Genomic DNA, 23,932 nt, shown 5'->3' with positions numbered 1-23,932 from the left:
TACCTTCTGCTTTATTTACTTACCTGGGGCTTCTTCCAGCCCCTAGAACTCTGTGCCCCTCACTGCAACTTCGGTCTTCACGTGGGTCCCGCTGTCTGACTTATAGTGGATAGCCAACCAGCGGGTCGCCAGTATCTATGAATGTGCAGGCCACTCACAACTGCTCTACCCTAGTGTCCTGCGCATGTGCAGTACTGCGCTCTGCGCAAAGGTCGCTTCCGGCTATGGCTCACATGCGCAGAAGCCACCAACCCAGACTACAGGACTGTCAGCAGCACCCAAAAGACCAGAGCTACAGCAAGATACACACAGACTTCTAGGGGCTGGACAAAGCCTCAGGTAAGCAAAGCTGCATATAGACTTTACCTCAGATGTCCTTTATTGTTTATTCTAATACATGTGGTATTTCATTCTTTATTTCAAAGGATTCAGGTGGTATTGCTACCCTGGAAAATGGAAGCCAGACATGATACAATTACCATATCTTGTCACTTGATGGAGCACTTTATTCCGCCTGTGCAGCCTAACCCTCCACTGCAATTCAAATGCTTTTTACCACCTATTAATAATAAAGGATGTTTTTGATATCTCAGCATAGAGTGGATTAACTGGTTTCTTATTGGTTAGTGGTAAATAAGTTTGTCTTGAAATCAGGACTATAAAAAAAACAAACAAAAAACCCCTTTGCTGTATACTATCAGGGCTCCCCACTGCCAATCAGGGTCTGTTAAGCTGGCCATACACTGGCCCGATTTGCGGCCGTTTCGACAGCAGATTCGATCACTGGGATCGAATCTGCTGCCAATCGTTCGCGCTAAACGCACCCGCCGATCCGATTTCCTCCCGAAATCGGATCGGTCCGTCGATCACGCCTTGCGGAAAAATACCGTCCATCGCCTGCGGGTAGGGAGCGCGTCGCTAGCGGCGGCCGATCAGGTATACATTACCTGACGCTGGCTCCCGGGCATCTTCTCCGCTCTGTTCCTGCTTCCATCCCAGCGTACATTAACTTCCTGTGTCACTGCAGTGACCAGGAAGTTCAAATAGAGGGCGCTCTATTTGAACTTCCTGGTCACGGAGTGACACAGTGTACGCTGGGATGCAGTGCGGGGTACAGCGCGGAGAAGAGGACCTGGAGCCAGCTTTAGGTAATGTATACGGGGGGGGGGGGGGGGACAGGCGGCAGGAGCAGCTCCACAGATTGTGATCGGTTTCAGGCTGAAACCAATTCACAATCTGTTTGCAGTAAAGGCAGCCATACGATCCCTCTCTGATCAGATTCAATCAGATAGGGATATGTCAGCTGGTCGATCTAATGGCAAATCGACTAGTGTATGGCTACCTTTAAGGTTATAGATTTGCAGCAGATTCGACCATCAGAAAGATTTCTGTCAGATGCCTGTTAAGTTGAATCTGACAGGAATCTGATGTGCGCCACACACTAGGAACAGATTTCCAATAGATTTCAGAATTAAATCTATTGGAAATATTTCTAAATACATTATTGGACCATTCAATCCAATGCAACTCTCTGGGCCATCGAACAGCTGCTAGTAGCAGATCGACCTAGATTTTACATCCTGTCAGATCAAATCAATCGAAATCGGCCGCAAATCTATGGCTAAAATCGACCAGTGTATGGTCCCCTTTACCATATGAGAATCATGTATTAGTCAAATGAGGAAATTATCTTCAGCAACTTTGAGTAGTTTAGTTATCCTCTTTGTTTTGCTCTCCTTCACAATAAAAAGTTGGACACGTAAAGAGTAAAGGTGGCCATACACTTAGATTTGCAGCAGATTCGGCCATCAGATAGATTTCTGTCAGATGCCTGTCAAGTCGATTATGACAGGAATCTATCTGATGTGTGCCACACAGAATGAAATCTATCTAAACGAATGATTGCACCATTTGATCCAATGCAACTCTATGGACCATCGATCTGCTGCCAGCAGCAGATCGACCTAGATTTTACATCCTGTTAGATAGATAAATCGAAAGCAGCCGTAAATCGACTGATCGATTTGATAGAATCGATTTCCGATCTATGCTATTGAAGTAATCGATTGCTGAAATCGACCAGTGTATGGGCCCCTTAACTACTGCACTATGCATTTTTATGTACTTCTCAGTGTAGGCAGACCATAACCCTGCGACAAAAGATTCTTCTGGAGTGTCATGGCAACCATATTCCAAACAATATACATTACTATTGCCAGTCACAAGAACACTTTGAGAGCTGGTTTGGAAATTCTTAGCCGATTGAAATAAATGATTTGTAAGAACATTAAAAAAAGATTAAATTGTGAAAGCAACTGTGCAGCACCAATCTTTATTTAATGTGTACCTGAAGGGAAAAAGTGACCGCCCCAATGCCCCTTGGCTTGCATCTGCACAGTAGCATGCCATTTTGTCACTCCAGGCGAGAAATCCTGAGACTGAGAATAGCAGGAGATGGAGCAGAGAGCTAATTTGTATTGCAGTCCCACATTACACAAAGACTAGTTTCCAGTAATAGGACTGCTTTCCCTGCCAGTCTCCCACACAAGTCAGAAAGCAGCCCTCCTGGAGTCTAGGGACTGTCAAAACTTTTCAACCTGTTTAACACCTTATCTGCACATGCAGTCATTATAAAAATGGGGAGAGACAAGACAGATGTTTTCCCATGGACCCTCCAGGCAAGCTCTGCATCATGCTGTGTATATTTACCAGCTTGCCTGTCCTCTAACTGCACTTTTATCAGCTAGCCTAGTGTTTCACATTGCTGTACAACAACAAACCTGAATACACCAGACCAGCCCTAAATCACTGAATAAAAGGCGGCCAGGGGGGCAGTCCATGCCAGGCTGCTAATCCTGCTACGCTCAGTCTCTACATCCATGCAGTGATCAGTAGCAGAGAGAGAGGAACTGAATGAATCAGTGAATCAAAGTGAAGAGTCAGGACTCAGGAGCTGATGCTGTACTCGGAGCCTTCTCTCACGGACTCATTACTGTGGTTCTTTGAATCATTGAGCTGAAGGAACTGAATTAATCAGTCAGTGAATCAGTTATGAGTCCAGTCAGGCGCTGCTGTTAGCTGCTGCTGTGTAAACTTATACCTGAGTGGGCTGACAGGCATTTCTTCTCTCACTACTCAGCAGCGCTCCTGGCTCCTCCTGCCGCTCTAGGCAAGAATTTATAGCTGCCTGGTGGGTGAGACGCCTGTGAGCCAAACAGATCCTTGCTACTGTGCAGGCGTGAAGTGTCCTGCGCCTGCACTTGTTCGCATACAGGAGCACAGCTACGTACTTTTAAGGGTCGCAGCACTGGATTGGAGGTCGGGAGGAAGACGTGGAAAGCCTCTCGAAAATCCTTCTACCTTTAAAGGGAAGGTCCAAGCAAAATAAAAAAATGAGTTTCACTTACCTGGGGCTTCTACCAGCCCCATGCAGCCATCCTGTGCCCTCGTAGTCACTCACTGCTGCTCCAGTCCCCCGATGGCAGCTTGCCGACCTGGGAGGTCGGCGGGTCGCATTGCGTACATTTTTACGCATTCCCGCTAGTGCAGGAACATTAACACATACATTTTTACGCATTAGTGGTTCAATGCGTAAAAATTTACGCATGGCACCACTAACGCGTAAAAATGTATGTGTTAATGTTCCTGCACTAGCGGGAATGCGTAAAAACGTACGCAATGCGACCTGCCGACCTCCAAAGTCGGCAAGCTGCCAGCGGGGGACTGGAGCAGCAGTGAGTGACTACGAGGGCACAGGATGGCTGCATGGGGCTGATAGAAGCCCCAGGTAAGTGAAACTCATTTTTTTATTTTGCTTGGATCTTCCCTTTAACACCTACAGATCTCACAGGTTTGCTTTAAAGTAGGAATACCAGGTACATAAAAGCTGCAGTCTAGATAGCAGCAGTGTTCTCCCCAGAGCCTTTCAGCTGGGCGGAGCGCCCACCTGACCCTGCCCTCCCGCCCGGATGCCGTTTGCCCTGGTCTGTGGCAGAATTACTTCCTCTTGAATCATTACAGCAGCAGCTGCTGTGTCTGTGCAGCCAGCTCGCTGTTATCAGGGATGCTATCTCTGCCCTCTTCCCCAGCTCCCTTCGTAGTGTAGAGGGGCGGGGAAAGGTCCTGTGAAGTTACAGGCAGGACAGATAAACTACCACAGGAAGTCTGGCTCTATTCATTCTGACCGGCAAGTCTCCTGTCGTTACGGGGGAGGGGGGCTGTGGTAAATGTCTTTTACATGCAGAGTTAGCTTCACACACTTGTACTGTCCTCAATAATGCACACTAGTGATTAAACAGATGTGGAGAGGAGAGCTGTAATGTTGCAGCAGATTTCTGCTGATAGATTATAAAAAAGGTTGCAGTACTGACCTTATTTCTAGAAAATAAAAAAGCAGTTTAGATGTAATTTTATCTAAATTTGGAAAATACTTGTGGTTATTGCAGTCTAAAGTTCAGCGCTCTTTATTCAGCAGCCTCCTTCTGATATCCATTGCAGAGTATCTTCATGACAGATGATTGGTCCTCTTAAAACGTGTGTGTATGTGTATTTTGTGTGTGTGTGTGGTGTGTAGTGTATAGTGTGTGCGCATATATTGTGTATGGTGTGTGTGTGTGTGTGTGTGTGTGTGTGTGTGTGTGTGTGTGTGTGTATATAGCGTGTGTGTGTGTGCATATATTGTGTATGGTGTGTGTGTGTGGTGTGTACAGTGTATAGTGTGGTGTGTAGTGTATAGTGTGTGTGTGCATATATTGTGTATGGTGTGTGTGTATATATTGCGTGTGTGTGCATATATTGTGTATGGTGTGTGTGTGTATATATATTGCGTGTGTGTGCATATATTTTGTGCGTGTGTGCATACATACATTGTGCGTGTGTTTTTATCCTGGGCTACCCCCACCCATTCAGTAGTACCTAGCGCCCCCCCCCCCCACACACACACACACACCCAGTGTGATTCCGCACCCAGTGTGACCCTCCCCACCCGGCTACTTTTTCATGCTACCCGGCTGGAAAAATATTCTGGGGAGAACACTGTAGCAGTGACATGTCAGCAATTACCTCGGCGATGTGTCTCTTCAGCAGAGGAGCACCTGGAGGGGAGGAGGCCTAGCAAAGAGTCTCCTGGCCAGCAAGAGAGTTATATTTGCCAATTGTACAAGCTTGCACTGCTCTCCCACAAATTAAACGTTTTACAATATATTTGGGGGGATGGGTGTGCTTTTAAATTATCTTCTTTTATGTACCATAAGTAATTAAAGAAGAGCTCCAGTGAAAATAATGTAATAAAAAAGTGCTTCATTTTTACAATAATTATGTATAAATGATTTAGTCAGTGTTTGCCCATTGTAAAATCTTTTAAATCCCTGATTTACATTCTGACATTTATTACATGGTGACCTTTTTACTGTTGGCAGGTGATGCAGCTGCTGCATGTTTTTATTTGGGCAGTTGGAAACAGCTGTAAACAGCTATTTCCCACAATGCAGCAATGTTCACAGACAGGAAACTGCCAAGAGTACGTACTCAAAATTTCTTTGTGGGAGGGGTTTCACCACAATATCAGTCATACAGCGCCTCCTGATGGTCTGTTTGCGAAAAGGAATGGATTTCTCATGTAAAAGGGGCTATCAGCTACTGATTGGGATAAAGATCAATTCTTGGTCGGAGTTTCTCTTTAAGTTTTAGGAGTTTGCCACTTTAATGTAAACCTGCGGCAAGGAAAAATGTAATAAAGGTTGATACCTGCTTATTCTATTGTGTCACACTTGGTAGCTCCCCCATAGTTGACAGTCTCCCCTCTATGCTGTCCACTTCAAAAGGCTCTTTACGCGCGTTCCTGCACACCTGTGTGTATCAGATGAGGGCACACTAGGAATGCTTGTTTCCAAAACCAGGTATTGCTCTGCTCAGCGGTTTGGGAGCGCAAGGAGTGGACAGTGCATACACTGAACATTCTACAGCGGCAGCACAGAGGGGAGGCTGGGCGCAATAAAAGGCCAAGCAAATGTCTGAGGACATAAAAATGAGCAATTATGCATAGCTTTTGCATTTTTCTTGCCTTTACATAAACTTTAAGACAAAAGCCCTTTAAAATGCTCGAGCAAACTGTCAGGGGATGCAACCAGCAGTAGGTTTTCTCAAAGCTGATGCCAGTTTTTTGTTTTTATTCAAGCCAAGAAATAATCTGGACAGTCTAAATAATGCAGTTTTGCCCTGCTGCTGTGCACCTTATTGATTTTTGCAGGTAGATAGTACATGCATTTTGAACTCAATACTTACTAAGAACTATAAGGTCCCCAGTACACACCAATTCCCCCTCTAGCTCCATATCGGCCATTCCGGGAACAGCATCCGTCTGTGTACACCACTGCTGACCTTTCTGCAAGGGCAAGAAAGTTTATTGCAGACTCAGTCAAGAGCAGTAACTTTGTCCTTAGCTGACTGATAGAAAATATGGTGATATCATTTTATGTCTTAGTGTTAAGAAAATGATTTTCTCTTTTGTCGTTGATTTTCTGCATGGTATGTATGCATGTATGTATGTATATAAATAATCACCAAGTAGCAGTTGCCGTTTTGAAATAAATGCCATTAGTTTCAATGGACGTGACCACTATGACAACCACACGTGGGTCCTTATTCAATTTACTCCAACCACCCTCCAAGTTTTCTCCTAGGAGATACATTTTTATCTTCTGTTTCAATAACTTTAGCACTCGGCAATTAAAAAAGTACCAGACAGTAGGTAAAAACACTGTCAAAATTGTTTTGAGTATTTTCTTATTTTCTGGTTACTTAAAGGAAACCTAAACAAACAAACAAACAAAAAAAAGAAAGAGTTTCACTTACCTGGTGCTTCTACCAGCCCCATGCAGCCATCCTGTGCCCTCGCAGTCACTCACTGCTGCTCTAGTCCCCCCGCTGCCAGCTGGTTTCGTTTTTGCCGACTGGGAGTCAGCCGGCCGCCATGTGTACCTTTTTACACATTCCCGCTGGTGCAGGTAGCCATCGCGTAACAAAAACATTTTACGCGTTACTGGTGAAATACGTAAAATGTTACGCGTTGCAACCGTAACGCTTAAAAATGTACGTGTTAATGTCCGCAATAGCTTCCTGCATCAGCAGGAATGCGTAAAAAGGTATGCATGGTGGCCGGCCGACTCCCAGTCGGCAAAAACAAAACTAGCTGGCAGCAAGGGACCAGAGGAGCCATGAGTGACTGCGAGGGCACAGGATGGCTGCATGGGGCTGGTAGAAGCCCCAGGTAAGTGAAACTCTTTTTTTTCTGTTTAGGTTTCCTTTAACCACCCTGGCGATCGCCAGGGCGGCTGCGGGAGGGGTTTTTTTTTTTATTAAAAAAAAAACTATTCCAGCCCACTAGAGGGTGCTCCGGACGCGTCATTCTGATCGCCTCCGGCGATCAGAATTAACAAGGAAGACCGCAATGAGCGGCCTTCCTTGTTTTGTTTACCTCGTCCCCATTGCGACGAGCGGAGTGACGTCATTGACGTCAGCCGCCTCCGATCCAGCCCTTAGCGCTGGCCGGAACTGTTTGTTCCGGCTACGCTGGGCTCGGGCGGCTGGGAGGACCCTCTTTCGCCGCGGCACATCGCCGCGCTGCGGCGGCGATCAGGTAGCACACGCGGCTGGCAAAGTGCCGGCTGCGTGTGCTCCTTTTTATTTCATGAAAATCGGCCCAGCAGGGCCTGAGCGGCAGCCTCCAGCAGTGATGGACGAGCTGAGCTCGTCCATACCGCCCGGCTGGTTAAAGAGAACCTGAACTGAAAATAAAAAGTCAAAATAACCATACACAGGTCATACTTACCTCCTGTGTAGTCTACTTATCAATCTCTTTCTCCTCTCCTGCATCCTGTTTGTCCACTGTGATCAATGGAATTATCTGTCCTCCATTTTAAAAATGGCCATTACCCTATAGCAGCTTCCTGGTCAGCACACTGTTAAACTGTAATGTCACCCACTTGAGCCATAGGGAAACATGGACATTACCTGGCACATTCAGTTGTAACTGACAGCTGCTGATATACAGGGAGTTCAAAATTATTAGGCAAATGAGTATTTTGAACACATCATCCTCTTTATGCATGTTGTCTTACTCCAAGCTGTATAGGCTCGAAAGCCTACTACCAATTAAGCATATTAGGTGATGTGCATCTCTGTAATGAGAAGGGGTGTGGTCTAATGACAGCAACACCCTATATCAGGTGTGCATAATTATTAGGCAACTTCCTTTCCTTTGCCAAAATGGGTCAAAAGAAGGACTTGACAGGCTCAGAAAAGTCAAAAATAGTGAGATATCTTGCAAAGGAATGCAGCACTCCTAAAATTACAAAGCTTCTGAAGCGTGAACATCGAACTATCAATCGTTTCATTCAAAATAGTCAACAGGGTCGCAAGAAGCGTGTGGAAAAACCAAGGCGCAAAATAACTGCCCATGAACTGAGAAAAGTCAAGCGTGCAGCTGCCAAGATGCCACTTGCCACCAGTTTGGCCATATTTCAGAGCTGCAACATCACTGGAGTGTACAAAAGCACAAGGTGTGCAATACTCAGAGACATGGCCAAGGTAAGAAAGGCTGAAAGACGACCACCACTGAACAAGACACACAAGCTGAAACGTCAAGACTGGGCCAAGAAATATCTCAAGACTGATTTTTCTAAGGTTTTATGGACTGATGAAATGAGAGTGAGTCTTGATGGGCCAGATGGATGGGCCCGTTGCTGGATTGGTAAAGGGCAGAGAGCTCCAGTCCGACTCAGACGCCAGCAAGGTGGAGGTGGAATACTGGTTTGGGCTGGTATCATCAAAGACGAGCTTGTGGGGCCTTTTCGGGTTGAGGATGGAGTCAAGCTCAACTCCCAGTCCTACTGCCAGTTTCTGGAAGACACCTTCTTCAAGCAGTGGTACAGGAAGAAGTCTGCATCCTTCAAGTAAAAAATAATTTTAATGCAGGACAATGCTCCATCACATGCGTCCAAGTACTCCACAGCGTGGCTGGCAAGAAAGGGTATAAAAAGAAGAAAAACTAATGACATGGCCTCCTTGTTCACCTGATCGGAACCCCATTGAGAACCTGTGGTCCATCATAAAATGTGAGATTTACAAGGAGGGAAAACAGTACACCTCTCTGAACAGTGTCTGGGAGGCTGTGGTTGCTGCTGCACGCAATGTTGATGGTGAACAGATCAAAACACTGACAGAATCCATGGATGACAGGCTTTTGAGTGCCCTTGCAAAGAAAGGTGGCTATATTGGTCACTGATTTGTTTTTGAATGTCAGAAATGTATATTTGTGAATGTTGAGATGTTCTATTGGTTTCACTGGTAACAATAAATAATTGAAATGGGTATATATTTGTTTTTTGTTAAGTTGCCTAATAATTATGCACAGTAATAGTCACCTGCACACACAGATACCCCCCTAAAATAGCTAAAACTACTTTCAAAAATATTCAGCTTTGATATTAGTTTTTTTGGGTTCATTGAGAACATGGTTGTTGTTCAATAATAAAATTATTCCTCAAAAATACCACTTGCCTAATAATTCTGCACTCCCTGTACAGGGAGTGCAGAATTATTAGGCAAGTGGTATTTTTGAGGAATAATTTTATTATTGAACAACCATGTTCTCAATGAACCCAAAAAAACTCATTAATATAAAAGCTGAATATTTTTGAAAGTAGTTTTTAGTTTTAGCTATTTTAGGGGGATATCTGTGTGTGCAGGTGACTATTACTGTGCATAAAATTATTAGGCAACTTAACAAAAAACAAATATATACCCATTTCAATTATTTATTTTTACCAGTGAAACCAATAGAACATCTCAACATTCACAAATATACATTTCTGACATTCAAAAACAAAACAAAAACAAATCAGTGACCAATATAGCCACCTTTCTTTGCAAGGACACTCAAAAGCCTGTAATCCATGGATTATGTCAGTGTTTTGATCTGTTCTCCATCAACATTGCATGCAGCAGCAACCACAGCCTCCCAGACACTGTTCAGAGAGGTGTACTGTTTTCCCTCCTTGTAAATCTCACATTTTATGATGGACCACAGGTTCTCAATGGGGTTCAGATCTGGTGAACAAGGAGGCCATCATTAGTTTTTCTTCTTTTATACCCTTTCTTGCCAGCCACGCTGTGGAGTACTTGGACGCGTGTGATGGAGCATTGTCCTGCATGAAAATCATTTTTTCTTGAAGGATGCAGACTTCTTCCTGTACCACTGCTTGAAGAAGGTGTCTTCCAGAAACTGGCAGTAGGACTGGGAGTTGAGCTTGACTCCATCCTCAACTCGAAAAGGCCCTACAAGCTCATCTTTGATGATACCAGCCCAAACCAGTACTCCACCTCCACCTTGCTGGCGTCTGAGTCGGACTGGAGCTCTCTGCCCTTTACCAATCCAGCCACGGGCCCATCCATCTGGCCCATCAAGACTCACTCATTTCATCAGTCCATAAAACCTTAGAAAAATCAGTCTTGAGATATTTCTTGGCCCAGTCTTGACGTTTCAGCTTGTGTGTCTTGTTCAGTGGTGGTTGTCTTTCAGCCTTTCTTACCTTGGCCATGTCTCTGAGTATTGCACACCTTGTGCTTTTGGGCACTCCAGTGATGTTGCAGCTCTGAAATATGGCCAAACTGGTGGCAAGTGGCATCTTGGCAGCTGCACGCTTGACTTTTCTCAGTTCATGGGCAGTTATTTTGCGCCTTGGTTTTTCCACACACTTCTTGCGACCCTGTTGACTATTTTATATGAAACGCTTGATTGTTCGATGATCACGCTTCAGAAGCCTTGCAATTTTAAGAGTGCTCCATCCCTCTGCAAGATATCTCACTATTTTTGAGTTTTCTGAGCCTGTCAAGTCCTTCTTTTGACCCATTTTGCCAAAGGAAAGGAAGTTGCCTAATAATTATGCACACCTGATATAGGGTGTTGATGTCATTAGACCACACCCCTTCTCATTACAGAGATGCACATCACCTTATATGCTTAATTGGTAGTAAGCTTTCGAGCCTATACAGCTTGGAGTAAGACAACATGCATAAAGAGGATGATGTGGTCAAAATACTAATTTGCCTAATAATTCTGCACTCCCTGTATAACTGACAGCAACTGGTATATTTCAGTTCTGACACAGTATTGTCAGAATTGGAAGGGATCACTGTAGGAAGAAAATGGTGAGCCTCTGAGAGGAACTGATGGTGAGGCAAGTATGTAATATTAATTTGCAGCTATATCATGTGTTTCTTTTAAATAATTTTACTCACTTCAGGTTCCCTTTAAAGAGACTCAGGGACAAAGAATACTAAAGCTCCGATACTTACCCAGGACTTCCTCCCGCCACATAAACACGTCTAAGTCAAACACCGTCCTCCCGCGGTCTGCCGTTCAGCCGCGGCGAGCTCCGTTACCAGGCTCAGTCGATGCCAGTCAGGGTCTACTGTGCAGGACATCGCTGAGCCTGTTACCGGGGCTGATTGCGGCTGAATGGCAGACCGTGAGAGGACAGCATGGTACTTAGATGTGTTTATGGGGTGGGAGGAAGACTCAGGTAAGTATCAGAGCTTTAGTATTCTTTATTTCTGGGTCTCTAAGTTAAAAGGCATTTTATTAATAAAATGATAATATTAATCTAGGAGAAAAAGCGAATTGAATCAGGGCTAGTTTCAGAAGACCCAGAAGGCGAAAGACAAAGGTGAGGGAGTGGTAAGCCTGGAGAGGGCCAGTGGAAGCTCCAAGTATGGTACGTATAAATCCCCATCTCAGGTACACTTTAACAGGAAGTGAATATGGCAGCCTCTATCACCGTCTCTCTCTTTGGGTTCCTCTGCACTGCTGTGTGGCTGAACATAACAGGGCAGATTATACAGTGGCAGTCTGAGTATGGGTAACCATTTTCAGACACCAGGTCACCACTTTTCAAAAAAAGCTATATTCATAAATATGGGAGCAGGTTTCATCCCCGAAATAAAACTACAAGAAGTGAACAAAGCTATCGTAACTACCCTATACTGGCATTTAGAGATCAAAGATTTGCATGGGAAGAAGTGTCAAACCGACTGCACTCACACGACCATTAGTTGTAAGTCGCATCCATTACTTGTGAAGTAGCACTACGCATCCTACTGATTGCAGCCTCATGCTGACGGTTTCTAAGGTGGAGATCAGTTTGATGCATCACTATTCACCACTATTTCCTATGGTGAACACTGTGCACTGTTAAATAATGGATGTGGAGAGTTGACAAATTCCACAATTGTGAGCCTGCTAAAAAGATGCAGTTTCTCACAATAATCCAAAGAACAGTGTCCGGCATTTTTACAAACCTAGAAAACACAATAATTCCATAGTGGGAAGAAAGTACCTCTCTGTGGTGGGTAGTCCCTCCCATTCACAAAATCTTGTGCTTGTTGGTACGTTGGAAACTTCTTGTATCTTGCAGACGGATAGCGATTCACCTGCTCTCTGCATTCTTCCCTGAAAAAACAACGCTGGCAATGGAAGACATACACTAAATATGCAGAACACTTCTTCTGGACAGCAGATGAAATCTATGCCGTTTGTGTCTGTTCAACTTCACCACTGCTCACTCAAGCAGTTGCTCTCACCAATCTGGCAACACTGAAGCCCGCTCGCCCCCTGTCACAGCAACAGCAGATCTTCTGCATGTTGATCAGAAGCCATTTTTTGAAGCAGGGGTTCCTGACTGTGCGATTACTGTGAGCCAATCACAGTAATCAAGAACCGTCTGGTTCCAAAGGGGTAAGTGAAACTGCAGTTAAATGAACTTTATTATATCTGACCTGTTCAGTTATTCCTCTGCTTCCTGGAGTCTCTAGACCAGGGGTGCCCAATGCATCGATCGCAATCTACCAGTAGATCGTGAAGGACTGCTGGGTAGATCGTGATCCGTAGCTTTAAGAAGTGAAGCCATGGAGACTGACACTGCGCTCTCGCGCTGTGATTGGCCGATGATGCACCGTCAGCACGTTGTGCCGGCCAGTCACAGAGCAAGGGCGCAATGTCAGTCTCCGTGGCCACTCACGGCAGTTCAAAGGCAGCAAATGAGGGCTGCTCGTCTGTCCATCCCCTCCAGCAGTTGGCTTGGGAGTAGGAGGACCCCTCCCCGGCTGCTACTTCCTGAACCTGTAAGCAATGTTTTTTTTTTTTTCTTTCCTGTGCCCGTCTCAGGCTGCCAGGTACGTGCTGACTACAGTTGTGTTCAAAATTATTCAACCCCCACTGAAATTAAGTGTTTTGTCCAGTTTGACATTGATTTTAATAATTTAAGTCATCTTGTTTACAATTAAAGGGATACTGTAGGGGGGGGGGGGGTCGGGGGAAAATGAGTTGAACTTACCCGGGGCTTCTAATGGTCCCCCGCAGACATCCTGTGTTGGCGGGGCCGGAGCATTGGGGAGTGGCTGCGCAGGCACAGGATGTCTGCGGGGGACCATTAGAAGCCCCGGGTAAGTTCAACTCATTTTCCCCCGACCCCCCTACAGTATCCCTTTAAATCAAAGAGGCACTTGTAAGTCAGACAAATATAACATAACATTTATAATGAAATAACCACAAATGTCATTTCTGTGCTCACATCATTATCAGTTTTATTCAACCCCCAAGTGACATTCATTCTTAGTACTTGGGGGGGGGGGGGGGGGGGAAGCGGCGGTTGGGGGTGTTTTGCGAGCACTCGAAAACCCCTTGACCGATTTCAACGAAACTTGGTATACGGATCCCTTACTACCTGGGATGATACATTCTGGGGGTCTCGCGTCCCCCCTGCACACCTGGCCGGAGCTACAAACAGCAAATCAGATTTCAACCATTCATGTCAATGGAAATAATGTAAAAGGCTGCCATTGTCACAGTAATCAAGCCAGAGTCCCCACACTTGGCACAGTTGGTCACTTGGTGACCGAGGTTACAAATCCAGGAAAAGTGGGCGAAGCATAAAACAGCCAATCAAATTTCAGTCATTCATTTTAAATGGGAAATGTAAACTGCAGACATTCTTACACTGTTAATCGCAGGGTTTTCAAACTTGGCACACTTGGTCACCGGGTGAATGAGATCAGAAAAGTGGGAGGAGCCTACAACAGCCAATCAAAATTCACCTATTGATTTTCAAGGGGAATGTTGAAACTGCTGCCATTCTTACACTGTTTATGGCAGAGGCTTCAAACTTGCACCAGTCAGTCATTGGGTGACTGGGGTTCAAATTCACCAAAAAGGGGCGGAGCCACAAACAGCCAATCAGATTTCCTTGCTTGATAAACAGCTTCTATTCACACATTTTTGATGCCAGGAACCTGAAAGCTCACAAACTTGGTCATTGAGTGACTGTGTCAAGGTTACAAAAAGTGGGCGCAGCCAAAACCAAATGTCACTGGTCAAATATAAACTGCAGCCATTCTTACACTGTTAATGGCAGGGTTCTCAAACTTTGCACAGTTGGTTACTGGGTGACTGGGATTAATATTCAGGAAAATGGGTGGAGCCTACAACAGCCAATCAAAATATTCACCTGTTGATTTTCATGGGGAATATTTAAATGTCTGCCTTTCTTACACTGTTAATAGCAAATGCCTCAAACCTGCTACAGTTGGTCAGAATGCAGAAAGGGGGGTGGAGCCAGAAACAGCCAATTAAATTTGCTTAATTTCAATGGGACTATACAAATTATCGATACCAAGGACCCCAAAGCTCATGAACTTGGTAATTGAGTGACCGTATGCCAACAAATAAATTTTTTACATGGGAAAATATAAACTGCAACCATTCTTACACTGTTAATGGCAGGGTTCCCAAACTTGACACAGTTGGCCATTGGGAATAATATTTAGAAAGTGGGAGGAGCCTACAACAGCCAATCAAAATTCACCTATTGATTTACATTGCTACCATTCTTACACTGTTAACGGCAGAGGCCTCAAACCTGATACAGTCATTCATTGGGTAATGGGGTCCAAATTCACGAAAGGGGGTGGAGCCACAAACAGCCAATCAGATTTATTAGATTGATTTCAGCCATTCTGTCATTGGCAGGGTTCTCAAACTTGACACAGTTCGTCACTGGATGATTGGGATTAATATTCGGTAAACTGGGTGGAGCCTACAACAGCCAATCAAAATTCACCTATTGATTTTGAAGGGGAATATTTACATTGCCTCCATTCTTACACTCTTAATGGCAGATGTCTCAATTCTGGTAGTCAGTCACTGGGAGACTGGGGAGACTGGGGTTTACATTCTGTAAAGGGTGTGGGCCACAAACAGTCAGATTTGTTTAATTTCAATGGAAAAATGCAACTTATTGATGCCAAGGACCCCAGAGCTCATAAACTTGGTCATTGAATGACTGTATATCAAGTTTACTAACAGTGGGCGGAGCCAAAAACAACTTTTTACATGGGAAAATATAAACTGCAGCCATTCTTACACTGTTAATGGCAGGGTTCCCAAACTTGACACAGTTGGTCACTGTGTGACTGCCTGGGATTAATATTCACAAAAGCAGGTGGAGCCTACAACAGCCAATCAAAATTCACCTATTGATTTTTAAGGGGAATATTGAAACTGCTGCCATTCTTACACTGTTAATGGCAGAGGCCTCAAACCTGCTACAGTCAGTCATTAAGTGACTGAGGTTCAAATTCACGAAAGGGGTGGAGCCACAAACAACCAATGACATTTCTTTGCTGAATAAACTGCTTCCATTCACACTATGTTGATGCCAGGAACCCGAAAGCTTACAAACTTGGTCATTGAGTTACTGTGTGTTAAGGTTACAAAAACAGATTTCCCTGGGAAAATGTTAACTGCAGCCCTTCTTCACTGTTAATAGTAGGGTTCTCAAACTACAGTTGGTCACTGGGTGACTGGGATTAATATTCAGAAAAGTGGATGTAGCCTAAAAAAGTCAATCAAAAATTCACCTATTGAGTTTCAAGGGGAATATTTAATTTGATGCCATTCTTGCACTGTTAATGGCACAAGCCTCAAACTTGGTACAGTTGGTCATTGGGTCACTGTGGTTCAAATTCAGAAAATGGGACAGAGCCAAAAATCAGATTTGTTGTTTTTTACTGCGAAAATACAAATTATTGATGCCAAGTACCGCAAAGCTCACAAAACTTGGTCATTGAGTGACTGTGTGTTCAGGTTACAAAAAGTGGGCAGGGCCAAAAACAAATTTCACTGGGAAAATATAAACTGCAGGCCTTCTTACACTGTTAATGGCAGGGTTCTCAAACTTTGCCCAGATGGTCACTGGGTACGCTGACCATACGTCCCGCTTTACCCGGGACGCGTCGCGCCTTCGGGGGCGCTGTCCCAGGCTGCATGAGGTCCTGGGAAACGTCCCGCTTTTAGCAGCGGGACGTCCCGGCCTCGGGACTCTGGCCACCGTACTGAATGAACTAGACGCAGCGTCTTATAGATCAATCCCCGCAGCCCAGCTTCAGCAGCCTACATTGTCCTCCGGCAGGCACAGGCTGAGCAGGGCTACGGGAAGATGGCATCTGGAGGTGGAGCCCTGTACTGGAGACTATTTGTGTCTGCAGTACAGGGCTGTGGAGTCGGAGTCGGGGCAATTTTGGGTGCCTGGAGTCGGAGTTGGAAAAAAATGCACCGACTCCTAATGAATTTAAACTGTAATTAAAATAGAAAATATGATAAAATGTTCTATTTCTCAGATAATAGTCATCATAAATTTATATATACAGTAATAGCTGTGCTTAGTCCACAAAAATGAAATAAACCAATCAAAATTAGTTACTTGTGATGCTTCAATAAAGCAGTCCCCGTATTTTTAAAGTCAGATATACATATCTGATTGTGACAGTACAGTATATATGATGTGTACTCAGGAATCTCTTATCTATACTAAATAAAATCTATGCTGTAAGTATAAAGCCTGATGTGTAGCCGTGTCACTAATAGAGATGGTCAATGAGATGGAAATAATTCTGCGTTGATTCTGATTTATGCAAATGTACGCACTCTCTTTGCTCATGAAATTAAATAATTTGATACGTTGTTAAAATTTGGTTTGGTGACTACGAAATAAATGGTACCTGAGAAGGATGAAAAGAAAAGTTTTATACATACCTGGGGCTTCTTCCAGCAGGCTAATCAGTCCCTCGCTGTCCACCTCCACCACCTGGATCTTCTGCTATGAGTCCTGGTAATTCAGCCAGTCAGCGCAGTCCGGCCGCATGCTGCTTCCATAGCCAGGAGCGTTCTGCACCTGCGTAATAGTGCTGCACAGGTGTAGTACGCTCCCGGCAGAGTGTGTGCATGCGCACTACGCCCGACTGGCTCATGTACCTGGACTCATAGCAGAAGATCCAGGTGGTGGAGGAGGACAGCGAGGGACTGATTAGCCTGAAGGGGGCTAAAGGAAGCCCTAGGTATGTATAAAACTTTAATTTCATCTGTCTCAGGTTTACTTTGTTACACAGAATCCCCTTATTCCCCTGCAGAGTACCTGCACATCACTCTTACATGTACCCACAGTTACATTTCCTAGGGCCTGATAGATGTTCTTTGTTCTGGTCTGTACCTTTTACAAGTACTCTTACCAAGAACTAGTTTTAGTCTATGACTAAAGGGAATAAATATGGCAGTCTCCATATCCTTCTCACTTCAGTTGTCTTTTAAAATTCCTAAGCGTTGGCAGTTAAGAGACGAATTTCATGTTACATACTTTTAATAAACAAGATTGTAATATGCAAATTAGAGGAGTCGGAGGAATCCTAAACTGAGGAGTCGGTGGATTTTTGTACCGACTCCACAGCCCTGCTGCAGTACAGGGCTTCGGGCGCCATCTTCCCGTAGCCCTGCTCTGCCTGTGAGATTGGAGGAGGGTCGTCCGGGGGAGCTGTGCACACACCAGAGGCCGGCTGCGTGAGGGGACTTCTGTCAGGTGAGTAAATGCTTTTTTTCCCCCCAGATGAACTGTGCCCACATTGCGTTTATTTTGTGCTATGTTTGCCCCCATTGCGCTTATTTTGTGCTGACATATTGCCCGCAATGCATTTATTTTGTGCTGACATGTTGCCCGCAATGCATTTATTTTGTGCTGAAATGTTGCCCGCAATGCGTTTATTTTGTGCTGACATGTTTGCTCCCATTGCATTTATTTTGTGCTGCCATGATTGCCCCCATTGCATTTATTTTGTGCTGACTTGGTTGCCCCTATTGCATTTATTTTGTGCTGAAATGTTGCCTGCAATGCGTTTATTTTGTGCCCATTGCGTTTATTTTGTGCTGGCATGTTGCCCACAATGCGTTTATTTTGTGGTGTCTGGGGTAAATGTTGCTGCATTTATTATTTAATGGTCATAGTAGGCTATGTTTGCTGCTTTGGGGTTACGGTATACTATTAAATAGCATCACACAGTTTCTGCACACCCATGATGCGAATCCTCGTTTGACCACATCATGGCGTAAACACTGCTTTCTTATGCCTCGCTGTTACATCATTACGTTAGCTCCGCCCATACAATGTCATGGCCACGCCTATTTTTCAGCGCGTCGCGCAGCCACATATTCCGGCACGCAGCCCCCCATTTTTCGGCGCGGCGCGCTTCGCAAACCCCCCCCCGTTCCAGGTTGAGCCTACTAAAGTCTGGTCACTCTATCGCTGGGTGACTGAGATTAATATTCAGGGGAGTGGGTGGAGCCTACAATAGCAAATCAAAATTCACCTGTTGGTTTTCAAGAGGAATATTTCAATTGCTGCCATTTTTACACTGTTAATAGCAGATGCCTCAAACCTGCTATGTTGGTCATTGGGTGACTGCGGTTCAAATGCTAGAGAGGAGTGGAGTCACAAATAGCCAATCTGATTTGTTTAATTTCTATGGGAATATACCAAATTACTGATGCCAAAACTCACAAACCTGGTCATTGAGCAATTGTGTGTTAGGGTTAGAAAAAGTGGGAGGAGCCAACACCAGCCAAATACATACCCGGGCACCGCCGGGTCATCAGCTAGTCATATATAAAACAACAACCAAACTAGTATCTTAGCTAACTGAAAGCAAGAGTAAATGTATGGAAACAGCTTAGGAATGATTATTATGTATTACTATTAAATATATCTGTATCATAGCGTACTTGAGAGTCTTTACCATACCAGGGGGTACTTAGCCAGCACAGGCTTTAAAAAAGGGGTACATACCTATGAAATGTTGAGAAACGCTGCTCTAGACTCCCAACAGGGCCGGCGCTACCATTAAGGCAAGGGGGGCAATTGCCTCCAGGGCCCCCCCCAAGCCTGTCCCATCTTTTCCATTTAAAAATGTTACTCAGCTGGCCAGGCTGCCGGGTACCGTGGCCATTGGGGGAAGCAGCAGCAAAAGGCAGCGGGAGGAAGGCCCTCCTATCCCCCCCCCAGTGTGTCCCCTCGCCTGCCCATATGCAGAGTGATACGAGTGGAAGCACACCATTACAACTCACCTGTCAGCGCCGTCTGGAACTTCTGCAAGTCTTCTCCTCATCACGCAATTCCGTGTCTCCTCTCTGCAGCCCCCTAGTGGTGCTTCTCATCACTGTGCCACTAGAGGAGTCAGAGAAGAGACACGGAACTGTGTGATGGAGAGAAGACTTGCAGAAGTTCCATACGGCGCTCACAGGTGAGTTGTAATGTCGTTTCCGGTTGCATGACTCTGCATATCAAGTGGAGGGAGACTGTCTAAAAACGGGGACATCTGGCTATCTATACTAGGGGCAAACTACCTAATACTGCAGGGTACAGCTGATAATTTATGCTGGGGGGGGGCTACCCAATCCTGGGGGGCACCTCTGGCTGTCTGTACTGGAGAGGCTACCTAATGCCTGGGAACACATCTGGTTATATATACTGGGGGGGGGGGGGCTACTTAATCCTTGGGGGGCACATCTAGCTATATACAATGGGGGGGGGGCTATATATACTGGGGGCTACATAAACCTTGGGGGAACATCTGGCTTGTTTTACAGGGGTGGGGGGGAAGGCTAATCCTGGGGTACACATCTGGTTATCTTTACTGGGGGGGAGCTACCTATCTCTGTAGGAACATCCTGCTATCTATACTGGGAGAGGCTACCTAACACTGGGTTGCACATTAGCAGGGCCGGGCCGAGGCTGGGCAGGCACCGGCCTCTGAGCGCATCGCCCTGAGGGCGCATTCAGCTCTCACATCATGCCTTTCCTTTTACAATGATATTCCTCCTTTCGGTTACACTCGCTCAGAATAGTGTCAGCGGTGAAGTCACCTGCGACTTCGGCTCCCGCTGAGCGCTTGTCCCGCCTGAATTTAATTCCCCCTCTATCAAGCCGCGCACAGAGATGACAGGCTAAGCGGTGGTTGTTACTGTTGCTAGGCAACAGCAAGAAGCAGTGCCCGGGTCTAGGAGTAGCTGCTCCGAGTGACCTAAGGAAACATTGTGGGATGATGGAACTCCTGGAAGCCTGGCCCTGCCTACTGCCCAAGCAAGGCAATAGAGAGCGTGTGCCTAGTTATCTTCGGCAGGACAGTCAGTCACATGATTTAGGGGTCCCTTGACAGCGGTGATCTTTATCAATTCTGGAGGACAGTGGACTGGATTTTATGTCTATACGGCCCCCACCCAGCTGCAAGATGAAGGTATGGACTTGGAGTGGGGGGAGGTAGAGGAAGGCAGTGAGGATGTGTGTGTTTATGTACTGCTCCCCCCTTATCCTCCCTCCCCCCCGGAGAGAGAAAGAAAGAGAGAGTGTGTGTGTGTGTGTAGTGTACTGTTCCTCCCCTCCGGTATATATATATATATATACACACTGTCCCTCCCCCCCCCCACCTCTCTTCAGGCATTCATAGTGTGTGCACCTCTCAGGCATACATGGTGTGTGGGTCGTGCATTTAAAGTGTACAGTATCTGCCATAAAGGGGAGATGTGGAATCATACTTACCTGGGGCCTCTTCCAGCCACCTGTAATCCTTCAGCTCCCTCATTGTCTCAATGTCGGTCCAATCCTTCATTCTACCACTGTCAGCCCCGCTGTCAGGCTCGGTAATATCCACATCTCGGCTCAGTCAGGACCACTGCAAACACCTCCTCGATCATGTTCCCATAGCTGGGAGCATACTGCGCCTGCAGAGTTATGAGCCTTAACTAATAACTAACTGCACAGTGAGGAATACTCCAACATGGCCACAGCCACCCATTTGCAGTCATCCGCGACTACTGGGGCTGACAAAGGCAGAGGGGACTGGATTGACTACAGGGGCTGGAAGAAGCTCAGGGAAATATAAATCCTTTTATCCCAACATGTCTTAGAGTCGCGCTGACGTCATCCGGACTGCACTGCAACAGCCTGGAGTACGTCAGTGTGATGGCTGGTGACTTTATCATTTAACACGGAGGATATCTATGCGTCGCCCAATTTCTTGGCCCGGATCACATGTGTGTGTTTGTGGGGGGCGCACTTTTGAATTGCTGCCTCTGTTGCTGGAGGACCTTGTCCCACCCCTGCACATTAGGTTATCCATACTGGGGGGGGGGGGGGGGTAAACTACCTACATCGGTGTAGTAGTGGAAGCAGTCAGGGTGGAAGGTGTTGGGGGGGGGGGGGCAAGTTAATTTTGCCCCGGGGCCCCATTGGCGCTAGAACCAGCCCTGACTCCCAAGTCAGTCAGATGTAATCACACAACACCCACATTAGAAAGAGTAGATGCCTGATCGCATACCCCAGCATTACACTAAAACCCATGTATGTGTCTACATAAGAAGGCCATACTTTTAATTTAACTGTGGCCTTTGGATTAGCTTAATCTCAAAATGCATACAATTTGCATGAGCCCCATATGCAATATTAAAGTGCATCTCATTAACCATTTCTACTATTAATCGTCTAATATTCGTTTCCCTTTTTTTTGGGGGGGGGCTAATTTAAAGTGCCACTTAATGGTAGGAAACACCCCCATATTAGAGATGGGAAGTTCGGATCTTTTCAATGATCCGGATGATTCGAATCGGATCATTGAAGAGATCCGGATCTTTGATCCGAATCTCGGATCATTTTACTACAGGAAGCATTCGGGGGTGAAATGAACAGCAGGACAGGTCTGTGGGCAGGAGAAGGGGAGGGAGTGGACACACAGAGAAGGGGAGAAGATGGACAGAGGGCAGGGAGTGGACAGAGAAGGGAGGAGGGATGAGCAGAGAGCAGAAATGTTTGCTTGCACACAATACCCACATGCTGCAGTCATATGCTTTACATATATTTCACCTATATGTTCATCTGTACACTTTGAAATAAAAGGTCGCACAGTGAAAGAAAGCATTCCCAGAAGATAAGTGCAGCTGTTTAGTGCCGAGTGCAGGAGGATTATATTGCACAGCAATCACAGTGCCTGCAAAGTTACTGAGCTGTGCTGAGCCAAAAGCTTCCCATGTGTTCACTGTGTACAACTACGGAACAGCCAGCCTATAATGAGCAGCACATTATAGCCAGTATGTGTGCTCTACACATATCTGGCAGTGGCACCCATGTCCCCTCTCTCCCATCTACCTGTCTCCCTGCAAGGCTGCCTCCCTTCTAACAGAGCGATCCATCTCTGCTCTGCTTCCAGGACCCCGCTGCCCGCTGAGAGGGGGCGTGTCGCTCCTGGCCCCGCCCCTTTTGCGATCCGAATCGTTCATTTTGATGATTCGGATGATCGACTCATAAAATAGATTCGGATCAAAGATCCGAATCGTTCATGATCCGGACAACACTACCCCATATCGCCCCAGCCCGCGCAGCAGCAGGGTGCAGGGACAATCAGTAACAAGTTGGCAGCGCCTCTCCTCGCACCCCGTCCCCCATCACTGCACATTGCTGCGAGAAGTCCGGCCAACACGTCACTACGGGCATTACCAGGTGTCATAGACCCCGACACGGCGGCCTCTGCGCACGGCGTACGGCATGCTGCCAGCAGACGGATCTACCGAAGAGGAGAGACTGTCTTCTGTACGGACTACGGAGGACTCTTTGCTGGAGCAGCAGCACTTCGTTCGCTCCGCCCACTCCTGCCCATATATACATGCGGTGCGAAGCGGGAAAGCCAGGTCACGTGACTGGAGGAGCCAGCGGGACGTGTGCTCTGCGGAGGATGGGCGTGACGACATCGCTGCGGAGTATGGAGAGTGGAGAAAGTGGGACAATGCTCTGAAAGAGGGACAAATGAGGAGGAAAAGAGGGACAGGGCTCCCAAAAAGGGACTGTCCCTCCAAAAGAGGGACAATTGGGAGCTATGATGTCCCCTGTGTAACATTTTTAATGTAATGCCTCTCATACCTATTGTATAGCTCTGCATAATATGTTAGAATAAAGTTGTATAATAACAGTTGGTTCCCTGGCCTGTGGATAAATCGAATCAGACAGGAAAATCTATGAGCATAGCTCCCAACTATCCCTCTTTTGGGTGGACGGTACCTCTTTGGGAACCCTGCCCCTCTTTCTCATTTGTCCCTCTTTCTCATTTGTCCCTCTTTCAGGAGTGATGTACAGATCTGGGTAAAAATATGTATTTTACTACAGAAAAATTTGATTGACTCTAAACTTTATTCCCAGCCTTTAAATTGATATATTTCTTATTTTTACATGTTAATATGAAAAGAAATGAACCAGAGAAAGGACCAGTGCATCATATTTTTCTTATAAAATCTGTATGTGTGACTAAGGGTTTGTAAAGCGCTTTTGCAGAGCGAATTAGTCAGGAAGTGAACTCTTTGAACTGACATTAGTCAGGAAGTGAACTCTTTGTCCTGGAAAATAATAAATACAATGTATTTATTCTTAAAAACGCAATCGCCGGATTTAAAAAAAAAAAAAGAGATTTGTAAGCATTTTGCATTTTTCCAATACCTTCTTCCATTGTAGCAAAA

General features: G+C 45.7%; 1 protein-coding gene across 1 annotated transcript in view; it reads right to left on the bottom strand.

Annotated features, from left to right (window-relative positions):
* Positions 1-23,080, bottom strand: part of LOC137570432 (ribonuclease H1-like) — a 33,912-nt gene extending 10,832 nt beyond the window's left edge. The window contains exons 1-3 of the mRNA XM_068279104.1: positions 22,923-23,080; positions 12,396-12,508; positions 6,283-6,382 (exon numbers count right to left, since the gene is read on the bottom strand). Coding sequence (XP_068135205.1) covers positions 6,283-6,382; positions 12,396-12,508; positions 22,923-22,972 — 263 coding nt within the window. The 5' untranslated portion in view covers positions 22,973-23,080. The remainder of the gene's footprint in view (positions 1-6,282; positions 6,383-12,395; positions 12,509-22,922) is intronic.
* Between the last annotated feature and the right edge of the window lie 852 nt (positions 23,081-23,932).

Source organism: Hyperolius riggenbachi, chromosome 4 (genome assembly GCF_040937935.1).
Source record: "Hyperolius riggenbachi isolate aHypRig1 chromosome 4, aHypRig1.pri, whole genome shotgun sequence".
NCBI lineage: Eukaryota > Metazoa > Chordata > Amphibia > Anura > Hyperoliidae > Hyperolius > Hyperolius riggenbachi.
Note: the sequence above shows the minus strand (reverse complement) of the source record. Positions and strands in the feature narration are given on the sequence as shown.